Source organism: Amblyomma mixtum, chromosome 5 (genome assembly GCF_055824585.1).
Source record: "Amblyomma mixtum isolate Tamu chromosome 5, ASM5582458v1, whole genome shotgun sequence".
Taxonomy (NCBI): Eukaryota; Metazoa; Arthropoda; class Arachnida; order Ixodida; family Ixodidae; genus Amblyomma; species Amblyomma mixtum.
Genome location: NC_143016.1, coordinates 28,577,597 through 28,597,015, shown reverse-complemented (window position 1 = coordinate 28,597,015; position 19,419 = coordinate 28,577,597). Strand labels below are relative to the sequence as shown.

The 19,419-nt window shown below is 49.7% G+C and overlaps 1 protein-coding gene across 1 annotated transcript in view; it reads right to left on the bottom strand.

The window, feature by feature from the left end:
• The window catches only part of CalpC (calpain C), a 78,714-nt gene that overhangs the window by 48,192 nt on the left and 11,103 nt on the right, over positions 1-19,419 (bottom strand). The window contains exons 2-3 of the mRNA XM_089543717.1: positions 6,879-7,071; positions 5,446-5,515 (exon numbers count right to left, since the gene is read on the bottom strand). Coding sequence (XP_089399843.1) covers positions 5,446-5,515; positions 6,879-7,031 — 223 coding nt within the window. The 5' untranslated portion in view covers positions 7,032-7,071. The remainder of the gene's footprint in view (positions 1-5,445; positions 5,516-6,878; positions 7,072-19,419) is intronic.

The following is a 19,419-nucleotide window of genomic DNA, read 5'->3' as shown; positions in this document are numbered from 1 at the left end:
TTAGGCTGCTTTTAAGAAATCGATTTCTTAGGACACGCCTCGGCTGCCTGCGTGCCTCGACCACGCCGTGTGCGTGAGGAACACCGACGCGTGCGCACGCGAAGACGTCTATAATGAACGCCCTGGCTCTCTCGGGCTGGAATCCACGGAAGCCCGTTCGACCTGCCGCTCGCGCAGTTCGGCGCTTCGCTAAATGGGTCGGCCCGCGAGGCCCGACTGGTGCCCACTTCGGGAAAACGCTTCGGCTCGGCCCGAAGGCTCTCCGCGTCTCCTCCGCCAACGTCGCATTCGCGCTTGTTTGCGGCCTTGTTTCCTTCTGAGCGTGCCCGAAGCAATGCGCGACAGCCGGGCTTACAAGCGCCGTCTCCTGCGTCTGGTGCTGTGAAGCTCGCAGATTTCCCTTGCATGGAACCCTGTTCCGCATAGCGTTGCCGCCAGAGAGAAGTGTTCAGCACTTATTCGCATCGGCTGTTCCGGAAGACGAGGCAGCGTGATTCAAAGTTGCATGTTTCCTACTACAGGGCGCGTGTGCACGAACTTGGCTTGTTTCTAGGTTTTAGTCAAGTGCACACTCTCACAGGTGGTTGGGTTAGTTGCTTTAGAGCGCCGATTCCGCATAACCCTGAGGTGGGAACAAGGAAGATGTTGTACTGAAGAGTGCTATTCGAACTGGGCTGCCGGTTTACTGAGGTCGAATGCATTAGGCTACATCCGCTTTTAGCTTCCAAGCAGGAGGTTAGTTGTCTATTGAGGAAGCGATAAGGAAGTGCCATTCCGGACAGGCTGTAGTTTGCAATTGTAATTTCTTCCGACTTGGCGACATTTTGCTCTCTGCTATGAAAATATATGAAAAAAAAGTACGTACAGCACTTTTGTGCGGAATAATTGAAAAGAAAGAAGTCCAGAAGCATTCCTTCCTTATGGAACGCATTTGTCTTTCTTAGCGTGCTTGAATAAGCTTAGAGCGCAAAGAACAAGATCATGGCCATTTTATACGCAGTTTGCGGCTCTTCTGCGCAAAACTGTGTGATAAGTTAGCCGGTCAGACTGCTGTTTGTAACACCTGGTTCCCCTTCGGAACTGTGTAAGTTAAGAAATCCCTTTCCGTCTAATCCGTCTTGTCCCAACTGTCCCTACCTTTGTATCTAATCTGGAGCTCTGCCTTTTCCTCTGCCCGTCGCCGTACAGCCCCCCCCCCCCCCCCCCCTCCCCCCTCCACTGTCCTGACCCTGCCCATTTTTCTTGGCGTGCTTGGCTTGAGTCCTTCGTACCGAATGATCAACTGGCCATAGTCAAGCAAGCCGCCGATCTTATTGGTACTTAGTTTTTCCACCAAATAAAGTTTATTATTATTACTACTACAACTAGGAGCCCACAGAGCTGCAGCGCTGTTCGAAGGGCCAAGAGCAGCTGTAAGAAGCGTTCATCATGCGCGCTTTCGCGAGCAGGGTACTTTTATAGTATAAATGACTTCCTGAAATGATACCGATCAACGGCATTTTGAACGGAGCCCCTCGCGTGCCAAGTTCGGCCCGCGCGACGCGTTCTCTACCGAGGAGCTCATTCTTTCTGCGCAAGTTTCAGAGACCGACGCGTATCTTGCAGCAGCTATACACCTACAGGTTGTATCAACAGCCAATGTTTACGCGACGCCAGTTCACGGGGGGAGGGGGGATTATTTTGCGTCGCGCTTTTTTTGCGTTGCTTTACTCCAACTCTCCGCGCGTTCTTCCGCGTTCTCGCCGACTTCGGGCGCGAGGGGGGCGGCTTTCGGGCGTTTGCAAGCGGAGGAAGAACCGCCGCATAGAAACGGGATTTCGGGGTCGCCGTGTTATCTCCGTGCCACGCACAGCAGCCGACGCTCGTCGGTCGGGTCGCTTTTCGAAGTGTCGCCCCGCCAGCTATAGCGGTGGTGTCGCTTGCAAGCAACTGACAGCTAGCCGCCCGAGGCTATAAACTGCATCAAAAACCAGTATTCCGGCGTTTCACGCACAAGAAAAGCTGTGTACAGAAGCCGTATACACAGTGTGAATGACAGGTTTGTGGACGGTTGGATCCGGGAGACGACGATAAGTCTGCGTCGGCGGTATGATGCCGGCAGGTAGACCCCTCTGACCCCCCCCCCCCCCCCCCCTCCATTTTCTACTCTTCCGTGGTGACAAGCGAAGCTGAACCTCTCCTGCACGCATTTCAGCAGCACCCGAAGGGGCACACACTTCTATATATGCACCGCGACGTGGCCCGCTTGTCACGACTCCCCGAATGCAAGTCGGAAGAAGCTTCGGCCTGTCAGCGTAGTAACCGTGTCGCTACCGCGTTTACTCGGCATCTAGCTCTCGCACTCAGCGGTGAAAGCGAGTGTGACCCGAAGCTTCGTGCGATACGCCAATTATACGGCCGAGGAAGCGCCAAAGACGGACGGGGCCCGTGGGGGCACGAGCTCGAGACGTGTACCATTTTTCATAACCTATGTGGCCGCATCGAAGATGTGCAAATTTGGGGAGTTTTGCCGACGCTGTCAGACGGGAAATGATGTGGCTCTTGACGGTTTGCTTCTGCTTGGACTGATTTTTTTTTTTTTCTTCGGGGGTGCAGTAGCGAACGGGGACGAAAAAACAGAATAAGTGCACATGGCACATTCCCTATACCGTATGGCGTATGGAGCGTGTATTAAGCACTTCCTGAGTGCCTGTACCGTAACCGTACTCTGCACCGTAATTACTAACTAAAATTTTTGTTTGGGCTAGTTCGTAATTACCATATTCAGTGGCGGCACTTACGCATTAAGCAAGTTTTAGTGGCTGCTTTAACGTGTCAAAATACGGCCGTACTACCTTAAAGTGCGTACCATCAAAACAGAGGCGCGTGATACTCGAAGTTACATACCAACAAGTCATAATGCGTGTTTCAAAAAGAAAAAAAAAAGTTCAGTGCGTCTGTCTTGAAGTGTGTTTACTGTTAAACAAAACCGACAGTAAGCAAGAGGACAAATAAAAAGTAATGGCTATCAGAAGGCGACGAATTTCAGTTCACGAAAAAAGTTACTGAAGTGACCTCCTTCGAACGGTAAGTGTATACGCTCGAGTCTCGACAAACATGCGCTAAAAAGATTGACGGAAAAGACCATTCACTCATACACCCGCGGTAACTTATCCTGAGGAACACCCCACACTACACGTCTTCATTGTGGACTGGGAGCACTAAACTACAAATCAAAGTCGGTGCGGCAGAAAATGGAGTCAACAAACAGCAAACGACGCTCACTAGAGCGCTAAACACGTGCGCCAAACGAAGATGACTCCCGAAAGGGTTCTGTTCTGCTTCATTAGAATACAAAACATACGAAAAGGAAATGTGGGGAGGAAAAGAAAGCAAAAAGAAACAAAAAACAGGAACGAAAACACGGAAGACTCGCTGGTGCGTGCGATTTTCACACACTGCAACGCGGAAGTTTTGACCAGTGGAAAATGCCGGCGCTGACCACCGCATGCGGCATCGGAAGGGCCGTACTGACTTCCATAGCCGCTCAAGCAGCTCGTTGCAACCGTTACGGCTTCTGAGTTGGTTTTTCTTTCTTCGTATTCTTATCTGGCAGATTCACTAACGCGGGACCGCTCTGAGCGTCGCCATTTGTTGACGATCGCACGAGTAGGCGCCAGAAAGTCGGCCTCACGAGATAGCAACTCGCTCTCCTCTCCGCCGCTCGAACACGAAGTATAGAACTGAGCGCGATGCGAGCTTGTCTTACGCGTCGCCCACTTCATGGACGACTCGGCCTGCAGCGATCCCACGTCTCTACCCTCAACCTTCTACTCGGCGCACAGTCAGCAATGAGATCGAACCCACGATCCTTCGCTTTCTGGTTTTACTCTCGTTCGGCTCCGCTGCGGCTTCTTTTGTCGCCTCGTGTAGCCAGCGTGTGCCTCTGCGCTGCGCTTATTGCCATCTATACCGTCTCGCGGCGTCTTTCCCAACGGCACTTCCTCGAATCGAACGGCGCAGCTTTTCTCGCAGACCTAGAAATGTCAATTCCTATGCGCGTGCTGCGTAAGAAAAGCAAACAAGGGGAAAGTAAAGAAGAAAAAAAGAAAGCGGTGTTAGAGCAGGCGAGCGGCAATTTTTGCGTACGCGAAGCCGCCCGCGTGCATGCGAGCGGCTTTATGGGCGGCGTGTATAGGCTGATGACCCGATCGCGCGATCTCGGCAACGAGAAAGTTCTTCGCGAAGCGGCGCCGTGGATAAGATGCGAGCGGTTCGGCGTCGCCTGTGTCGCGCGCGGGCAAAGCCGAAATGAGGAAACGACGCGCAGGTACGTTGATCGCGCTAAGATATCGGCGTCTGTTTGTGCAGACTCGCAATCTCCTGCATATCAAAGACAGGCAGAATGAAAAAAAGAAAGGGGATAACGCGGAGGTTAACCCGGAGGGAATTTAATTCGCTCCTTTGCAGCCAAGAGAGAGAAACGCGAAGTCGGACACCAGAAACTTTTTTTTTTTTTTGTGAAATGCAAATGTCGGCGCAACCCGGTATCTTTATGACATAGGGACGCACTTCGTAAGCTTTGTTTTCTTTTCCTTCCTACTGTTTTGCTTTTTTTTTATTGGTCAGGCCCGGCTTTGATCACGGAGCCGGCAAGAGGCACTGCTTCCGAGGAATCAGCTGTGACGTCACAGACGACTGCTGCTAATTAAAGAGGCTAAAGAAAGGAAAGTAAGAAGAAAGTTTACAAAATATGGTCCTAGATGTGCAGCGTAACATCGCCAACAAGCGAGCATTTGCCCAACGCAGTGGCTCAGCGATTATAGTGTTTTGCGGCTGAATCACAAGACTCGAAATCCTACTCTCTACCCATGTCCTTTCTCGCTACCCCTCATATCTGTTCCAGGATTCCGCGGTGGCTCAATGGTTATGGCGCTCGGCTGCAGACCCGAAAGACGCTTGTTCGATCCCGGCCTCGGCGGTCGAATTTCGATGGAGGCGAAATTCTAGAGGCCCGTGTACTGTGCGATGCCAGTGCACGTTAAAGAACCCTCGAAATTTCCGGAGCCCTTCACTACGATGTCCCTCATAGCCTGAGTCGTTTTGGGACATTAAACCCATACAAACCATAAAATCATATCTGTTCCGCCTTACTATTTTCTTGCCTATCCCTTTTATTTCCGCCGACCGCAGCTCAGGTGCTTAATATACTAGATAACAGGTGCAGCAGCTAATAGCCATCTTTGCCTTCTTTCTGTTTTCTTTTTATTTAAATGAAACCACTATCATCATCATAGCATTCACAGACAGAATAAAAAGATATACAGTGTTAACAAACAGCTTTAGAATGGTTGACATTCAACACAGAGGCGGGACTTCAAGAGTGGCCACATACTCCCTATCTTTTTTTATAATTGAATGGGAAAACAAATTGTGTCAGGTACCGTGAAGAAAATGGGGGCTCACCTAATTTCCCAGCAGTGATGTCGAACTGCGATGGGCCCTCGGAGATAAACTGCGGACTAGAGCAAATTTCCTGCAGAAATAAGAGAGAAGAGTTTGGCAAGATGGCAGCACACTCAAATTTTTTCTTCACATGCAAAATCTATTTCTCCTATAACTTTGTCTAAAGAAACCATTAGTTGGTTTATTTCAATAAGATTCACATATGTCACTTCAAGAGTTAGATTGTCTTACAAAATGTCAGCTGTAAAGAAATGCAAGTGAGTCTTCTCATGCGAAGGTAATCATATGTTTGAGCAATTACTGACGCTGGAACTAGAAGAGAAGGGAGAAGGATTTCACCACAATATGACCGTGTAGGGCATCTTTTGGCGCTATTTCAACGAGTCAGAGCTGACCAGACATTGCAGACAACCAATGTAAACCATGTTCCTGAATAACAGCGCGAACTTGGAGGAGGATTGAAAGAAGACACATAGACGGGCGCTGTCTTCCTTCAGTCCTCGTCCAAGTTGGCGCTGTTATTCAAGAAAATGTCGTAAAGTTTTGTGTTATTCATTGTAAAAGGCAAAACTTCGTTGACTTTTGCACAGGCCACCACTAGAGCAATAATATATATGTGGTCGCAGAGGTCAGATGTCCATTGTTTCTTGAGATGTAGTAAGGCTCATAGAAACAATGCAACCTCGAAGATTACTAGAAGGGGCGTGAATAAAACATGCTCTAGCCAGTACAACTTCAAGGCGCCATTATTTGTTTTATCTTCATGTAAACAAATAATCCTTGAGCATCGTGGCTCTGTAGTTTATTCTTACGTTAATCTAAACAGTCACTCTTCGAACTGAGACTCTCCATATTTAAGGCTACTAACAGGCCTTTAGCCTGCACAAGAGTTAATATGATCACTTGAGGTCTGATTTGGCGTTCTTGTAGATGCGAACGTTGGGTGGGGAAGCTCCAGAAGCAGAACGCATTTAACGCGAAAAAAAAAAAATCTAGAAGGAGCCCCATCAACATTCGCTTATTTCATACTTACCACATCACGAAAGCTTACCAGCGGTCACCTAATTTTTACTGTTCACGCAGGTTACTACACGATGCTGGAAAGCATTGACACACAAAGTGATGCTAACCTGCTGTGAGCACAGATTGTTTTCGTTGTTTACTGATCGAAAACAAGTTTGGAAGATTGGCTTCCAAATAGCCGGCTACACCCCAAATAAGAGTTTAAAGCTTGACACTACAATTAAATAAACGTCACAAGGAATATGAAAATGAAGAAATACGAAATCACCGCTGCTATTAACACGCTCATAAGTCGATAAGTACGTAACTACAGTCATAAATGCACAAATAGTGCACGCACAAAACAGGCTCGCCTAAAACACAAGCGGCAAATTCACTGAACGCGAATGGAAAGGAGGAGTCTGGCTTGCCTTGGGCCTGAGCCAGACGAACTTGAAAGGCGGGGTCTGGTGGTAGAAGACGGAGCTCTGGCTGGCCGGGAAGTCCGGGTCTTCGAAGAGCGCCGGTCCATCTCCGTTGGTGCACTTCAACAGACTCTTCTTGATCTTCTCCAGATCAGACATGGCGGTCACCGCGCCGCCACAGGAGCCCAACCAGGGAGCCCTGTCCACCGTGGAACGAAAGAGAGAGAGTTCTTTAATGAAAAACAGATTTTAGCCGGCGCGAATATTCGCTGACATGCTACTCTGCGTAGGGGAAGGAATAGGGGAGTAAAGATTGTAGAAGGGTGGTAGAAAAGAGTGCGGTCATTAAGAGGGTTGCAACGCAATAGTTCGCTGCATGATGGCTTCTTTGGATGAGACCGAAGGGAAGTGCTGTGCATGTACAGTGGGATTATGAGTGTTCGGGCAATTCAGAGTTCGCGTAAAACACCAATAGCGTCCAAATGAGCAAATAAGAATATCATTGCAGACCGCTGCCGCCTGTCTAAAGGACCTGATATAGAGTCCACTGTGAGTGGCACTTGGGTGACGGAATGCATGCACTGTTCATGGTGTGCACGTTCGTTGGCGTACGCTGCACATTCGAAAATAATATGGAGTATGTACAGTCTCAACTGGAACGAGAGGAAAGCTACTTAAGTGAACGGGTTTATAGGTCCGCTACGCACGTGAATGCATTGTGTCGTGCTAAACACACGCGGAAACCCTGCCATTTGCGCTCCGGGACAGTTATTTCAGTGGCTGTAACGATTTCTCAAATATGCTACCAGGCTGATGCGATCAGACGTCAGAGGTCAATAAACATAAAAAACTCAAAGCTTATGCTCCCCCCCCCCCCCCCAATTAATTCGGAAAATTGATGGTAATGACCATACTCAGTGCTATCTGTATCCGTTCATGTTAACTTCTTACTTTTAACGGACGCTCATTCGCGAAGGTGGACTTCTCGTATACTGATCGTATCATGCTCGAAGTTGCTGAACCGTGCACGTGTATGCAAACATGTTACGTTCCAGTAGGCAGGGGCGATAATAAACGACGCACGGCCACCAACCGTTTAAGAGCTTCGTAACCACTTTGAGTTATGTAAATTTGTTGTTTTGTTGGAGGCACTGATTGCTTGGGCGTCTTTTCTGATGAAATCTCACGAAGTGGCGGAGCTTAGAGCTCCCTTTGTTGAATGCTTTTCGCAGAACCACTTGACGCCCCGCAGATCAGGGCATCTTCTCAACTGGTCTTTCTGACCCACCGGGAAATACTGCCGCGAACTCCTCTTATAGCATCATAGTGAACGTGGAAGCGATTCTACGAGAGGAGGACGCTTCGGTAACGATGCCGCCTGCGTATTGGCCAGAGTGTGTCCACCACCATCTATAAGCACTCCAATAGAATTCGTTACGCCTTTCCTGCGGTTCATTTCATGTTTGCGTCCACTCTCGACAACGAGATATACTTTCTTTTTTCTTCTTCCTTTTTTTTTTTTTTTTTACGAGCGCATACTGCCGCTAGGAAAAGCAGCTGGCCTGTCTTGGGCTGCCAGAGAGCTCAAATAGCTGCTCGCAACTTTCTCAGCTCTGTTACCTAATTACCAACTGCGGACCATGTTTGGACAAGGCTCAGCTGGCATTATGAGCGTCTGAAAGTCTATACGAGAGCTTGGGCTATGGCCGTGGCCATGGCTGACGCCCGCATGAGAAAATTTCATGCTTCGACGGCAGTAGGACTCGCGCCAATGTCTCAGTGGAGCGTCCAATTAAGCGTAGCAGATTATATGACGCGCTACGCACTGGGCTACCGCTCTAGTAACGACGGAAAATGTTTTTGTATGGAGTACAGCGTGAGAATTGCAGCATATACAGCAAGCATTTCAGTAGAAGTACTACGTGGTAAGAGTCACGCGTATGCAGTATACATATCTGGTGCTGACCGCGGTTTGTATGCCGTGGTTGGAAGAGCCGATTGGGTATGGAGTGCATTCATTTGATGCGACAAAGGGATAATATACATTGTTTCACAGACTTAGGAAAATTTTTGTTGAGCGACGGGGCCATACTGCGAGGTTGTTTTGTTATTTAATCATTCTTTCGCTGAATTTTCTTTAAATATCTGATAAATTTTATTTTTATTATTTTTCCTCCTCCAGTGCTGTTCAAAGTACCTTTGTTTAATGTTTATAAAATGAAGTGGGAAGCTTTATAAGGATGTACACGGGAGGAGTGATCGACTACATTAAAAAAGTTTGTACATATTCAGTTTTAAATATGCTAATCACGCTTATGAACTGGGGTCAGTCATTTAAAGGCTTCTGTTGGAACAGTATTAGTATAAGTGACTCAAACGAAAAGCTTTAACACTGACTACGAAGCCAATTTCTAGCTCAGCCACACTGTGATCTACATTAATAACGTCATAGAGTTGAAGCATTTGACAGCGATCTGATATGAGAAATTATTTTCCCACCAATGAAGTCAATTGAAATTGAAACAGTTAGGGCCTGGGGGGGGGGGGGAGAGGGGTGCGCTGGCCCCTGTAGAAAAATGAGGGGCGACCGCCGCAACACCCCCCGCCACCCCTTTTTGGGAGTCCCTGTATTGGATAAAGCCTCAGTACGCACAGCCAGAAGCAGTCACTGTGCCATGCGCGACCATGAAATTCAACCCCATCAGGAACTATGCCGTGCTCAGGCGTTATGATGCTGTGAACTGGTATGTTGCTTGGATTCAAGGACGTTTGGTTCGGATGTCTGGCTGCTGTATACTCAATTCCCTGTCCTTTCTGCCTTCGACAAAAGAGTTCTTGTTATGCTTTCTGATTTCGTATCGATATTTAGTACACTGACATCACTTACGTGTTCCTCAATGCTTCGGTACTTTGTTAGTCAGCTGCTGAGGCGTTCAAAGATCTCAGTTATGTACCGCTGCCCGCAAACTGAACACGAACGCTCCAGGGCATGGCTTGGACTTACATTAGCACCGCTGAGCGCTGGCCGCTCTATCCGGAACCATGCTGCGCGGTGAGTTTGTGGCGGCTGACGATAGCTGAGGGCCCGCAGCCACCCTACCATGGCCTCGGACTCATTGGCCAACGCTCAGCTGCGATAATGTCAGTACAAACCACGCGCTCGAGCTTTCGTGTTTAGTCTGCGGGTGGCGGTATATACAGTAAGCAAGCTGTATATAAGGTCACTGCACGTGGTATAAGTTTGTAATTATAAGCGCCGATATTTCGGTATCGTCGAACGCGGTGGATTACAAGGCAACCGGATTTATCAGTGATAAACACAATGCCAACGAAAGCAGCGTGATGGTGCAAACGGATACTTAAAGTAAGGCGTGCACGATCCCGTTGATGGAATCAAGAAGCAATGCATGTTTGCTCCTGAATCCGGGTACCAGGAAAGGCGGGCCTATTAATTTCGTACTGTTAACTTGCTTCGTATACGAAAAGAGGTACTCAAAAAAACGCCAGATCGTTCACGTCAGCGAACACGCCGAGTGGAAGCACCGCGCCGAAGGACACTACGCGACGAATTCAGCTTCTGCTCATTCGTGATGAACCTGTCGTCAAAAGTGATGTTAGATCACAAAGTAGGGCATCCGCCTCGTGTGCCACAGGGTTCAAGTTCCGGCACCACCAGGGATGATGGTTTTCCTGTGGATATCCCCCGACCATATGCTCGGCTTTCTGAAGGCTTGAAAAACGGCACCGCTCGGTCAGACTGTTGAAACAGTGACCGGCTAATGTTGCACCTTATTTCGTGTTGTGGAGCGGTATCCATTCCACGTTCGCAAGCTAGTTCATATTCAATTCGGCCCAATGGACAAGTTTGCGGTCCTCTTTCTAAGAATTCCACAGCAGAAGAAGCCGGGCACCGAACATAGTGACCCTTGTACTCATTGGATAGCCTGTGGGTTAATCGGTAACGTAGTTTGAATCCAGGCCTTCTTACGTGCAAGGCCGATGCTCTAAAATCAGGACATCTCTAAGGCGAGGATACATGCAAATACATAGCAGTGCAAAAGGGCAACAGCTGCAGGCGCAAAGTCACGATCGCCGACAGCACTGCAAAACCTAGTTTGATACTGCCGGCAGAGGCGAGGCTTTGGTCGTTGTGAAACGCATCGACTCGAAGCTTTCACTCGATAAGAGGTTCTCGCCAGTATAGAGTGCGGTCCCGATAGCAAACCTGACTCTTCGCGACTTCCACCGCGGGCACACCGGTCACATACCAACGCCGGCAGGCAACAACGTGTATCCTCGACGCGCGGGCACGGAGGCATGCAAACAAGGAGAAAGCAAGAAGGGCAGCTCTTTCCTTTTTGTAGGACGCGTCCTTCACAACGAGTTCGAGCGGCACTTGTCAGCCGTTCGCCGCGCGGCGTCCTTATAGAGGGGCTGTCGCTGTCTGTAATCAAGCCATGGCCACACCTGGGCAGACCGCGCGTGATAGGGCGCTCCCCTGGGCAGCCCATGCACATTAGTCGCGGCACCCAAGCCCTAACGCCTCGAGCGAAAGCGTCCCCTCCGGCGACTCCTGAGTACACACTCGCGGCCCCAATCATTCGTTTTTCCTGCACTGGCAACGAGACTATCGAGTGGCGTTGGAGCGGGCCCTGTAGTACGCCCCGCGCTGGGGTCGAGTTCCGAGGTTGCGTAATTGCAAATGAGCAGCTGTCCCTCTCATTTGGTTACACCCCTGCTCCCGACCTGACTGGCGTAACGGAGAAATTGCATTGTCCCCGCGCTCCGCGACGCCCGTAAGACAATGGCGTCTTCCCGACGGCGTCTAAGTGCTTCTCCGCGTCGGAGCCGTCGCTGCAGCAGCACGCGCGGTTGCTTGTTAAACCGCGCGAGCGCGAGAGGCGGCGAAACACGCGACGCCCGTGCCTCGCGGACGAGACGCGGGCGCGACGTGTGTGACCCCGATTTCTCTACTTTTCCTTCGCGCTTTTTGCTTTACACTCGACAGCGGCGAGACAGTCGTGCGGCGGGGTCGCCCTTTGTGTCCTCGGCGTTGCGTGCGCTTCTAGGCGGCGGGTCAGCGCGTGGAAAATCGCGTGAAAAGCGAAAACCGACTTTCGGCTCTGTTTGAGCTCAGCGGATGAATGCGGCACCACCTCCCAAAGGTTTCGCATAGACGTGACAGTCGGCCCACTAGGCACTGCGGGGGCTACTTGAAGCTCGCAGACTCGCCCACGCTTTCTTGTGTGGCTAAAACTTCATAAGATAGATTTCTTTATTAGAGTTTTTTTTTTGCAGGTCAAACATCCGCAACAGAGTGATCACACCGCACTGAAACATACCAAAACAACTAGAAAATCTCTGCACATTTCGCTGTATTGCTTTTCTGTTTCCGCAGCTCAAAGTACTAAGCCAATGATGGCTCTGCCCATTTCGGTTTTGTATTGATGTTCAAATTTGAGTGTGCAGTGAAGTCGCTTACTTTTTACTCAAAAAAAAACTGCAACCGATGTTTATGTCCGATTTGGTAATCATTACACAGAAGAAATTGGAAATAAAACAGCAAAGAGACAGTCTGGCGATTCTTGCCTGATGGTGGACCCGCCAAACAGTTGATCGGGTGCCTTGAAGATGACGCATATTTGTAGAATTTAACCTTAAACACGCCCCAGAAAGTGACCACACGCAAGAGATAGAGGACTGCAGGATTGGAAATTGCCATGAAATGAAGGGAAAGAAGGAATGCTCGAAGAGTGTGTACACAGCCATTAACAGGAGACGCTTTGTGCATTTCTTTCTTTGCTAGAAACTTGCTACGGTCCATGGCACATTACTACTGGAGCGTTGATAAAATTCCGCCTCACTAATTATGCATACTTCGTTTCACGGGCACGTATTCACATCAGCAGGGCTAAAGTGGGAATTTAAAAAGATAACAAAAAGCGGGAAAGAATAACAGCGAACTAGATGCCGTTGACATTAACGTTCATAAATCAAACTTTACTTTTGCCACGAGTTTTTTTTTTTGTTATTGTTGTTGTCGCACACAGGTACGAGGATGATCCTAAAAGTCAGAGAATTACACAGTCGGTGTAAATCTTTTACGCATCGCTGCCCTCCTTTACGCGGTGAATGATTAAGGCAAGGAACCCAGACAGGGAGGCCTTGCTGCTCGGGGGCCTACAAGTTGAGCGGTTCACTAAACCTCGCTGGGCGTGTCCTCATCCGTTGCTTTGTTTGGATCATCAGTAGGTATTTTTTTTCCTTTCTCAATAAAGCTTCACTCGCGTTTTATACATGGTTTGTTTTTTTCCGCTTCGCTAGTTCGTCTACTTAAAAACACACACACACGATGCGTAGAATTGCAGAAAGACCTTCGCCTTAAGTCTTGGGGGCATTTTTCTACCGTGCTGTTCTAAAATTAAACAAATGTTACTCACTCAAGAGTAACCGTTACAAAAATAGAAAAAAAGCTAAAGGAGGTAACACGTTTCGTCTTGCATGAATTTAACAGCTTTCACCACCTAAGCAGGCGCTGAATGAACGTGTTTCCACTACGCAGCTTCCAGCCTCCCCACGTTCACGAAATGTATACGCTATCTCGGCATCTACAGGGTCTCCGGTAATTTGAATCCATCGTCGCGCACTCAGGCGTTTGGCTTACTTCTCCCATTCTTTACTTTCATTTCTTCCCTCGCACCTGTTCGGCCGGACCGCATGCCTGTCCGGAGCAATTTGCAAAGCATACGTCCGACTATTTACATAGATAACGCGGGACGCGCTTCCTTCCTGGAAATCAAACAGGTTGCCGTGCCGTGCCCTCGTGCCAAGCTCCTGCCCTCTCGCTTGCGGGCCGCGCATACCGCAGCAAAATACGGACTTCAATAATGGATGAGGTCGGAACGCTCCGAATGAAAGCGAGTTCGAACGTTCGTCGTCTGCCCTTTTGATAATAATGAATGCAGCACGCGTTGCGACAACAACACGAAACAGTGCCAGTTGGACTGCGTGCACGTTTCAGCGAGAAAATACCGGCCGTAGAGCGGCACTTGTCGGTTCCGGTCTTCTCAGCGGGTGTGCGTGAAGGCAATTGGACGCGCGAACGATTCAATGTAACCGATGTGTTTGTTCACTGTGCGGACTAGCACTGAGCTTGCAATACTTCATCGTCGCAATGAGGAAGTTGCTGCAGGCGCGTTGAAAGAAGAAAGGCGGGAAAGTGATGAATTAGGCTTATGAGCAAAGAAAATTTCCTAAGGATCATCTTGCTGAGTGGCGCGCTGTATTACCTACCTCACCTGCGGGTTGTATCCTCGCCACGAATTGGAAAAAAAAGGACTTCCCATTTAGTTTTGATTTCATGGGGTTTAACGTCACAAGGCGACTCTGGCCATGAGAGGAGCCGTAGTGGACGGCTCCGCTAATTTCTACCACCTCGGGTTCATTGACGTGCACTGACATCCCACATGTACACGGGCCTCTAGCATTTCGCCTCCGTAGAAATGCGACCGCCGCAGCCGGTATCGAGCCCGAGTCTTTTGGGTCAGCAGCCGAGCCACTAATTCACTTATCCACCGCGGCGGCTTACAGACTTCCCATTTAATCATGGGCCCATAGAAGTGGTCCTTATGGTTTCCCGTAATAGTGAGAACAGGAAAACTGGGCACTAAATGTAGACTCAAGGTGGCGCTGCACAAACTCGGACGGCACAAATGAAGGAGCGCTTGCCACATCGTTGTTCGCGCTGCCCAACTGTATCATTGACCTCGTGTAGCATTCCGATGCACAGAAAATTTCTAAATTCGATATTTTTTGTTCCCTATTTCCTTTCATCTTTTTAGTTATTTAATGTTCTTTGCAAAGCCTGCGAGCGTCGACAGTTTTTGATTTAAGTCACTCATAAAATTCTAGTTTCCTCTTCTGACTTACATGGCGGCGAAGGAGCGAGAAAGAAAGGAAGATAGAATCAGCCAAGCAATCCGCGAAAAAAATATGCAGTGAAGTGCATGCAGGTTTCAACGCACTGTAAAAATTGTTAATTCACTGGCATAATTATGACAGAGGTAGCCGCTCTGCAGCCGATCGGAGTCGTTCACATTTATGCTTTTTATATGAGTGTTTCAGTTCTGAAAACAAGAAGATGAGCAGACTCGCTGTCTCACATATACCTTGCAAGGCCGGCAGCCGTGTGAGAAATTTGTCGCATATGGAATAGCATGGAATAGCAGGCTGTGCAGTGGCTTCTTCTGTTCCTTCCTTCCTTCTTTCCGTTTTGTTCTTTTTTTCGCATCTACCTTTTTGTGTTTCAGCGTTTACGACCTTTGGTCCTCGAAACGACTTGACGCCCGATCTGCCAAGCGTTTCAGTCCAAGTGGCAAGGCCGACTCGCTCCAGCAAACCTCCAAAACGCTTCACTTGCTGGCGCTTGTTGCGAAACTCTCTTAAGAGTGCGGCTACACTGGTCTTTTTAGCAGCGAGACCTTCGCCGGCAGTCTTTCTAAGCCCGTGCTACATCCCGGCGCGGAACTGGCGAGCTGACTCACTAACGATGTCAGTCGCCCATTTCTGGTCGGCCGTAAAAGACAGGCCCACGCTGGATTACGAGGCACGACTCAAGCACAGGGGTGAGGGGAGGTTCAGACGAACTGACTGACGTAAGGACAGTTAGCCCCGTAAGGACTCAATGAGAGCCAGTCGGTCGTCACGCACTACTTATCGCAGCAGCCTGTCCCGAGCGCGACCGATCCGTCGGAAAACAACGCGCGTGACTGGTGGAAGACGCACGACGCGCTTGGGGGCGCAAGAGACGAGACCGCAAGAGACGAGCGCACACGCCAACCCACGATTTCCCTGCGTGCGTCTTGTAATACGCGCCGGCTGGAGCGTGGCGGGCCGTCAGGGAAGACGCGACTGTGTCGTGTCGCAGTGTCCGCTTGTTTCTTGCTTTCGTAGCGCTCGCCTTTCTTCTCCGAATTTCGCAACTCTGACAAATGTCTCTCGTGCAAGGCCGCTTTCTAATGCCTCGCTGCGTTCTTGGATTTTTTTTTTTATGCGTGTCTGTCATCACGCACTTTTGCCAAGTCATACATAGAGCGCCCCCTCTTATTTTTCTTTCAGTCCGGCTGTTGAATAAACACTGGTTCCTGACTCGTTCAAACTGTTTCACGCTACGAGTGGTCTTCCATTGCGTCTCCCGACAGGCGTTGCACCTGTCCGAGACCATGAAACACCTCGCATATAAACAGATGTTTGCCGCACGCGTATGGTATCCTGTCACAATTACTATGCAGAACACTGCTCAGCATTTGGGCCTACGATCTTGGTATTTGACCAGCAAGCGAAAGGGCCCTGCCACTGTTGACTGCGATTGGAAGTTCGCGCTTCGATTCGTGCTGGGACATCTCTATGTCGCGCAAGTCTAAGCTGCAGCTACTCGGGCACCGAGCTTCAGATTCGAGCCCTCCGGGCTTTCATTGCGCTCTCACAATATGCGTGAACACTTTACGCAACTCTAGCAACACTCAGTTCATCCATTTTCGTTTTTGCACATAGGCAAACTCCTCCGCTCCCTTTATATCACTGCGCAATCTCGCTCGCCTCCTTCAAGCAGACGTTTCTTTCCTCGCATTGTTATCTATTTTTACTGCCGGCCAAACGAACGCCAAGGGGAGAAAGTCTGAAGTGGAGGATAACACCGCGGCGCGTAGCCTATACAGAGCCCAGTTCAGGTGGTCCTCGCAAGAGGCGCCACTCGATATCTAAAAGTGGAGCGTCCACGCGAAAACGCGGGCACACGCGGCTGCTGTGAACCTCGCAGAAGACGCTCGCCGCTCGGACAAACCTGTCCCTCCAACCTTGCCCTCCCCCCGCGCCCCGCTCACCGAACCCCCAAAGCTGCGCCCGCAGCTAAACAAGCAAGAATCACGGCCGCGCTCACGCCGCGCTGAGCGTGCGTGCGTGCGTTCTCGTCAGTTTCTCTTTGACTCTTTTCACCGCGAACGACGGCAAAGGCTTCTTTAATTCCGCTATTCTTCTCCTCTTTCTTTTCCTCACTCGTCACTTTCTGTCATTCCTACAAAGCGTGTTTACCGCGGTACCAGCCGCTGAATTCTGCTTCTGCTGCAAATTTCCCATTTCGTGTCAGACCGAGCACGCTCCGGGCACACGCTTTTGCCATTTTTTTTTCTTTTTGGTCTCTTTATTCGTTACTTCTCGGAATAGCGAAGAAAGTGGAACGGCATTCTTCGCCAGAACGCGTGGAGGTCGCCGGCTGCGAAGTGAGCATTGGTTGAGGGGAAGCGGAGAGGGAGAGCGGAGGCCCCTCCGGGGCGAGAGCGCGTGAAGGCCGCGGTCAGCCACCGATCACCGCTCTACCTCCGGGGTTGCCCGAGGCGGCTAATAATAATGCAACGGACGTAACGACTTGGAAAACTCGATCCGAAGAATGAAGCAGTCGCGATCGAACCCGTGCCAAAAGAGGGACGAAGGGGAGAGCCGAGCAGAGAAGGAACGACAAGCATTCGGAGGAGAATGTAGACGCGGAATTCGTATTGTCGGCGCGCGCGGATAAAAAGGCCACGCGCGCGCTCAGCTTGGCGATCTCGTCCGCCGCGGCTGCGCCGTTCGGCTACTTCGTCTTCACGGTTCATCGCTTTAATAAACGACCGCCGCGGCTCGTCCTTCGCCGCACACGCACACATACACATACAAAAAAAGTCTACTCTGTTTTTCTTCACCGCTTGTTCTTGCCTCGCCACCCTCACCCTCTCTTGTTGTCTTGCGTTCGTGCGTTCTTCGAGACGGCGTCGTGGACACAGCTTGGAATGTCGTTGGAGGTTCGCCGCTCGGTGGCTTCTGTATGACCTTGGGAGCACACCCCGCGGCTGGTTCCTGCTTCTGGTACGGGCTGCCTCCGGACCCGCCTTTGTACGGCCTTACGTAGACGCATTTCTTGCCCGGGAGCACGCTTCGAGAGCACGTTCTGGAAATGACGTGAAGGGGACGCCCGGAGAGAAGGGGCCCAGGTCCTGTCTAACAATGAGCGATCAAGGCTGGCGAATGGGCCTGGCCGACCAGAAATATCCACAGCCGAGAGGGGAGGTTGGTCAGACCGGGCAACTGGTGCTGAGCCTCTTTGTGCTCGTGAGCGAGCAACCAGGGGCCGTACGAGCGGCGGCCAGCTGCACCATACGTGTGCAGTGAGTCATCTCCGGGCTGTGCGAGTACTTCGTATGAGGCGGGTGCTTGACATAGCTTATTGTGTACCTCGAGGCCAACGACATTCTCGTGAAAGGATTGTTACGTCACGAGTATAGTGCTTCAAAACTCGGCAGCTATCACTGCACCCTGAACTTTTGTTGCCTTTATGATGATTCTCAGACAGTATCACGCAGCGCTGCGAACTTTCTACATAAACGAGAATATCCCATCAGAGCTCACATTTGCTGTACTGTGATCGAACGCCAGTTTGTCGAATACAGCTATAGCACCGCCACCCATTGGCAGGCAGCAGCCATTTCAGGTAAGTGTTTCAGTCGCCGCCGTGGAGCATAGTGAATTAGAACCATGTTTTGGGGGTGGAGGTCCTCAGTCTTAATCGCCTTTCTGCTGTTAACTCTATAGCTCTTCTTGTTATATTACTTAAAATATAACCCCCCGCCCCTGTGTTTTACTTTTTAGGTCAGATAATGCAATGTTTAAGAGCTTACAACGTCGCTTTGAAAGCAATGATGCGAGCTCTTCAAGCAGTCTTTCTTTTCAAATTTGTCAAGCAGTCTATAATCCATTTCTGGTGTTCGGGATCACTGTTAACATCGTCATACTGACTTACGTTTTTTCTGATGTAGCCCCTATTAGGTCAGCCAAGCTTTAAGACCGCACTGTCGATTAATATGGTTTCATCCCGTGGCTGCACACGCTGCAATTGGAGAAAATGCACAGGTGGAGATGAGTGCGATTTCTCGCGGTACGCAGCTTATGAATTGAGTATATTTTTACCTTTTACGACATTTTGTGCAAATACAATAAGCTGTCATGTGAATTCACATCATGATAATTCACGCCCAGAGCTCTGCATACTCGGGGGGCGAGTAACTGTCCATTAAAGGGTGTGATTTATAAGGTCAGTAGCACATTCTGCTTATTGACTGACAAGCCTGTTTGGACTGATTGTCAATGCAGCCTTTAATATTAACATCTAGCCTGAAAGAAGGTTTCAAGACACTTAAAGGTGCACTGAAGAGGAATCTGAACTCGTCTTTTTACCATGGGAACTCGATCTGCACATTCCGAGCATTCTTAGAAACCTCGAATTATTGTCTTGTGTGGCCGATTTCCATAATTTAAATCGGATCAAACGTCCTGGCTCCCGCCTTTTTTTTTTGTTTTGAAATCGCGCAGACTGTAGGAGGAGTCAATCAACCTTTCAGCCAGTCCCGTGGCGGCTTGCCGCTCTGCCATCGGCGGAGTGATACGAAGTGATCGGCGAAAGCAAAGAGTCCACGCGTATTTTTTATTTCCGTCGGCCTAATTTGCGGCTATGTAGCTT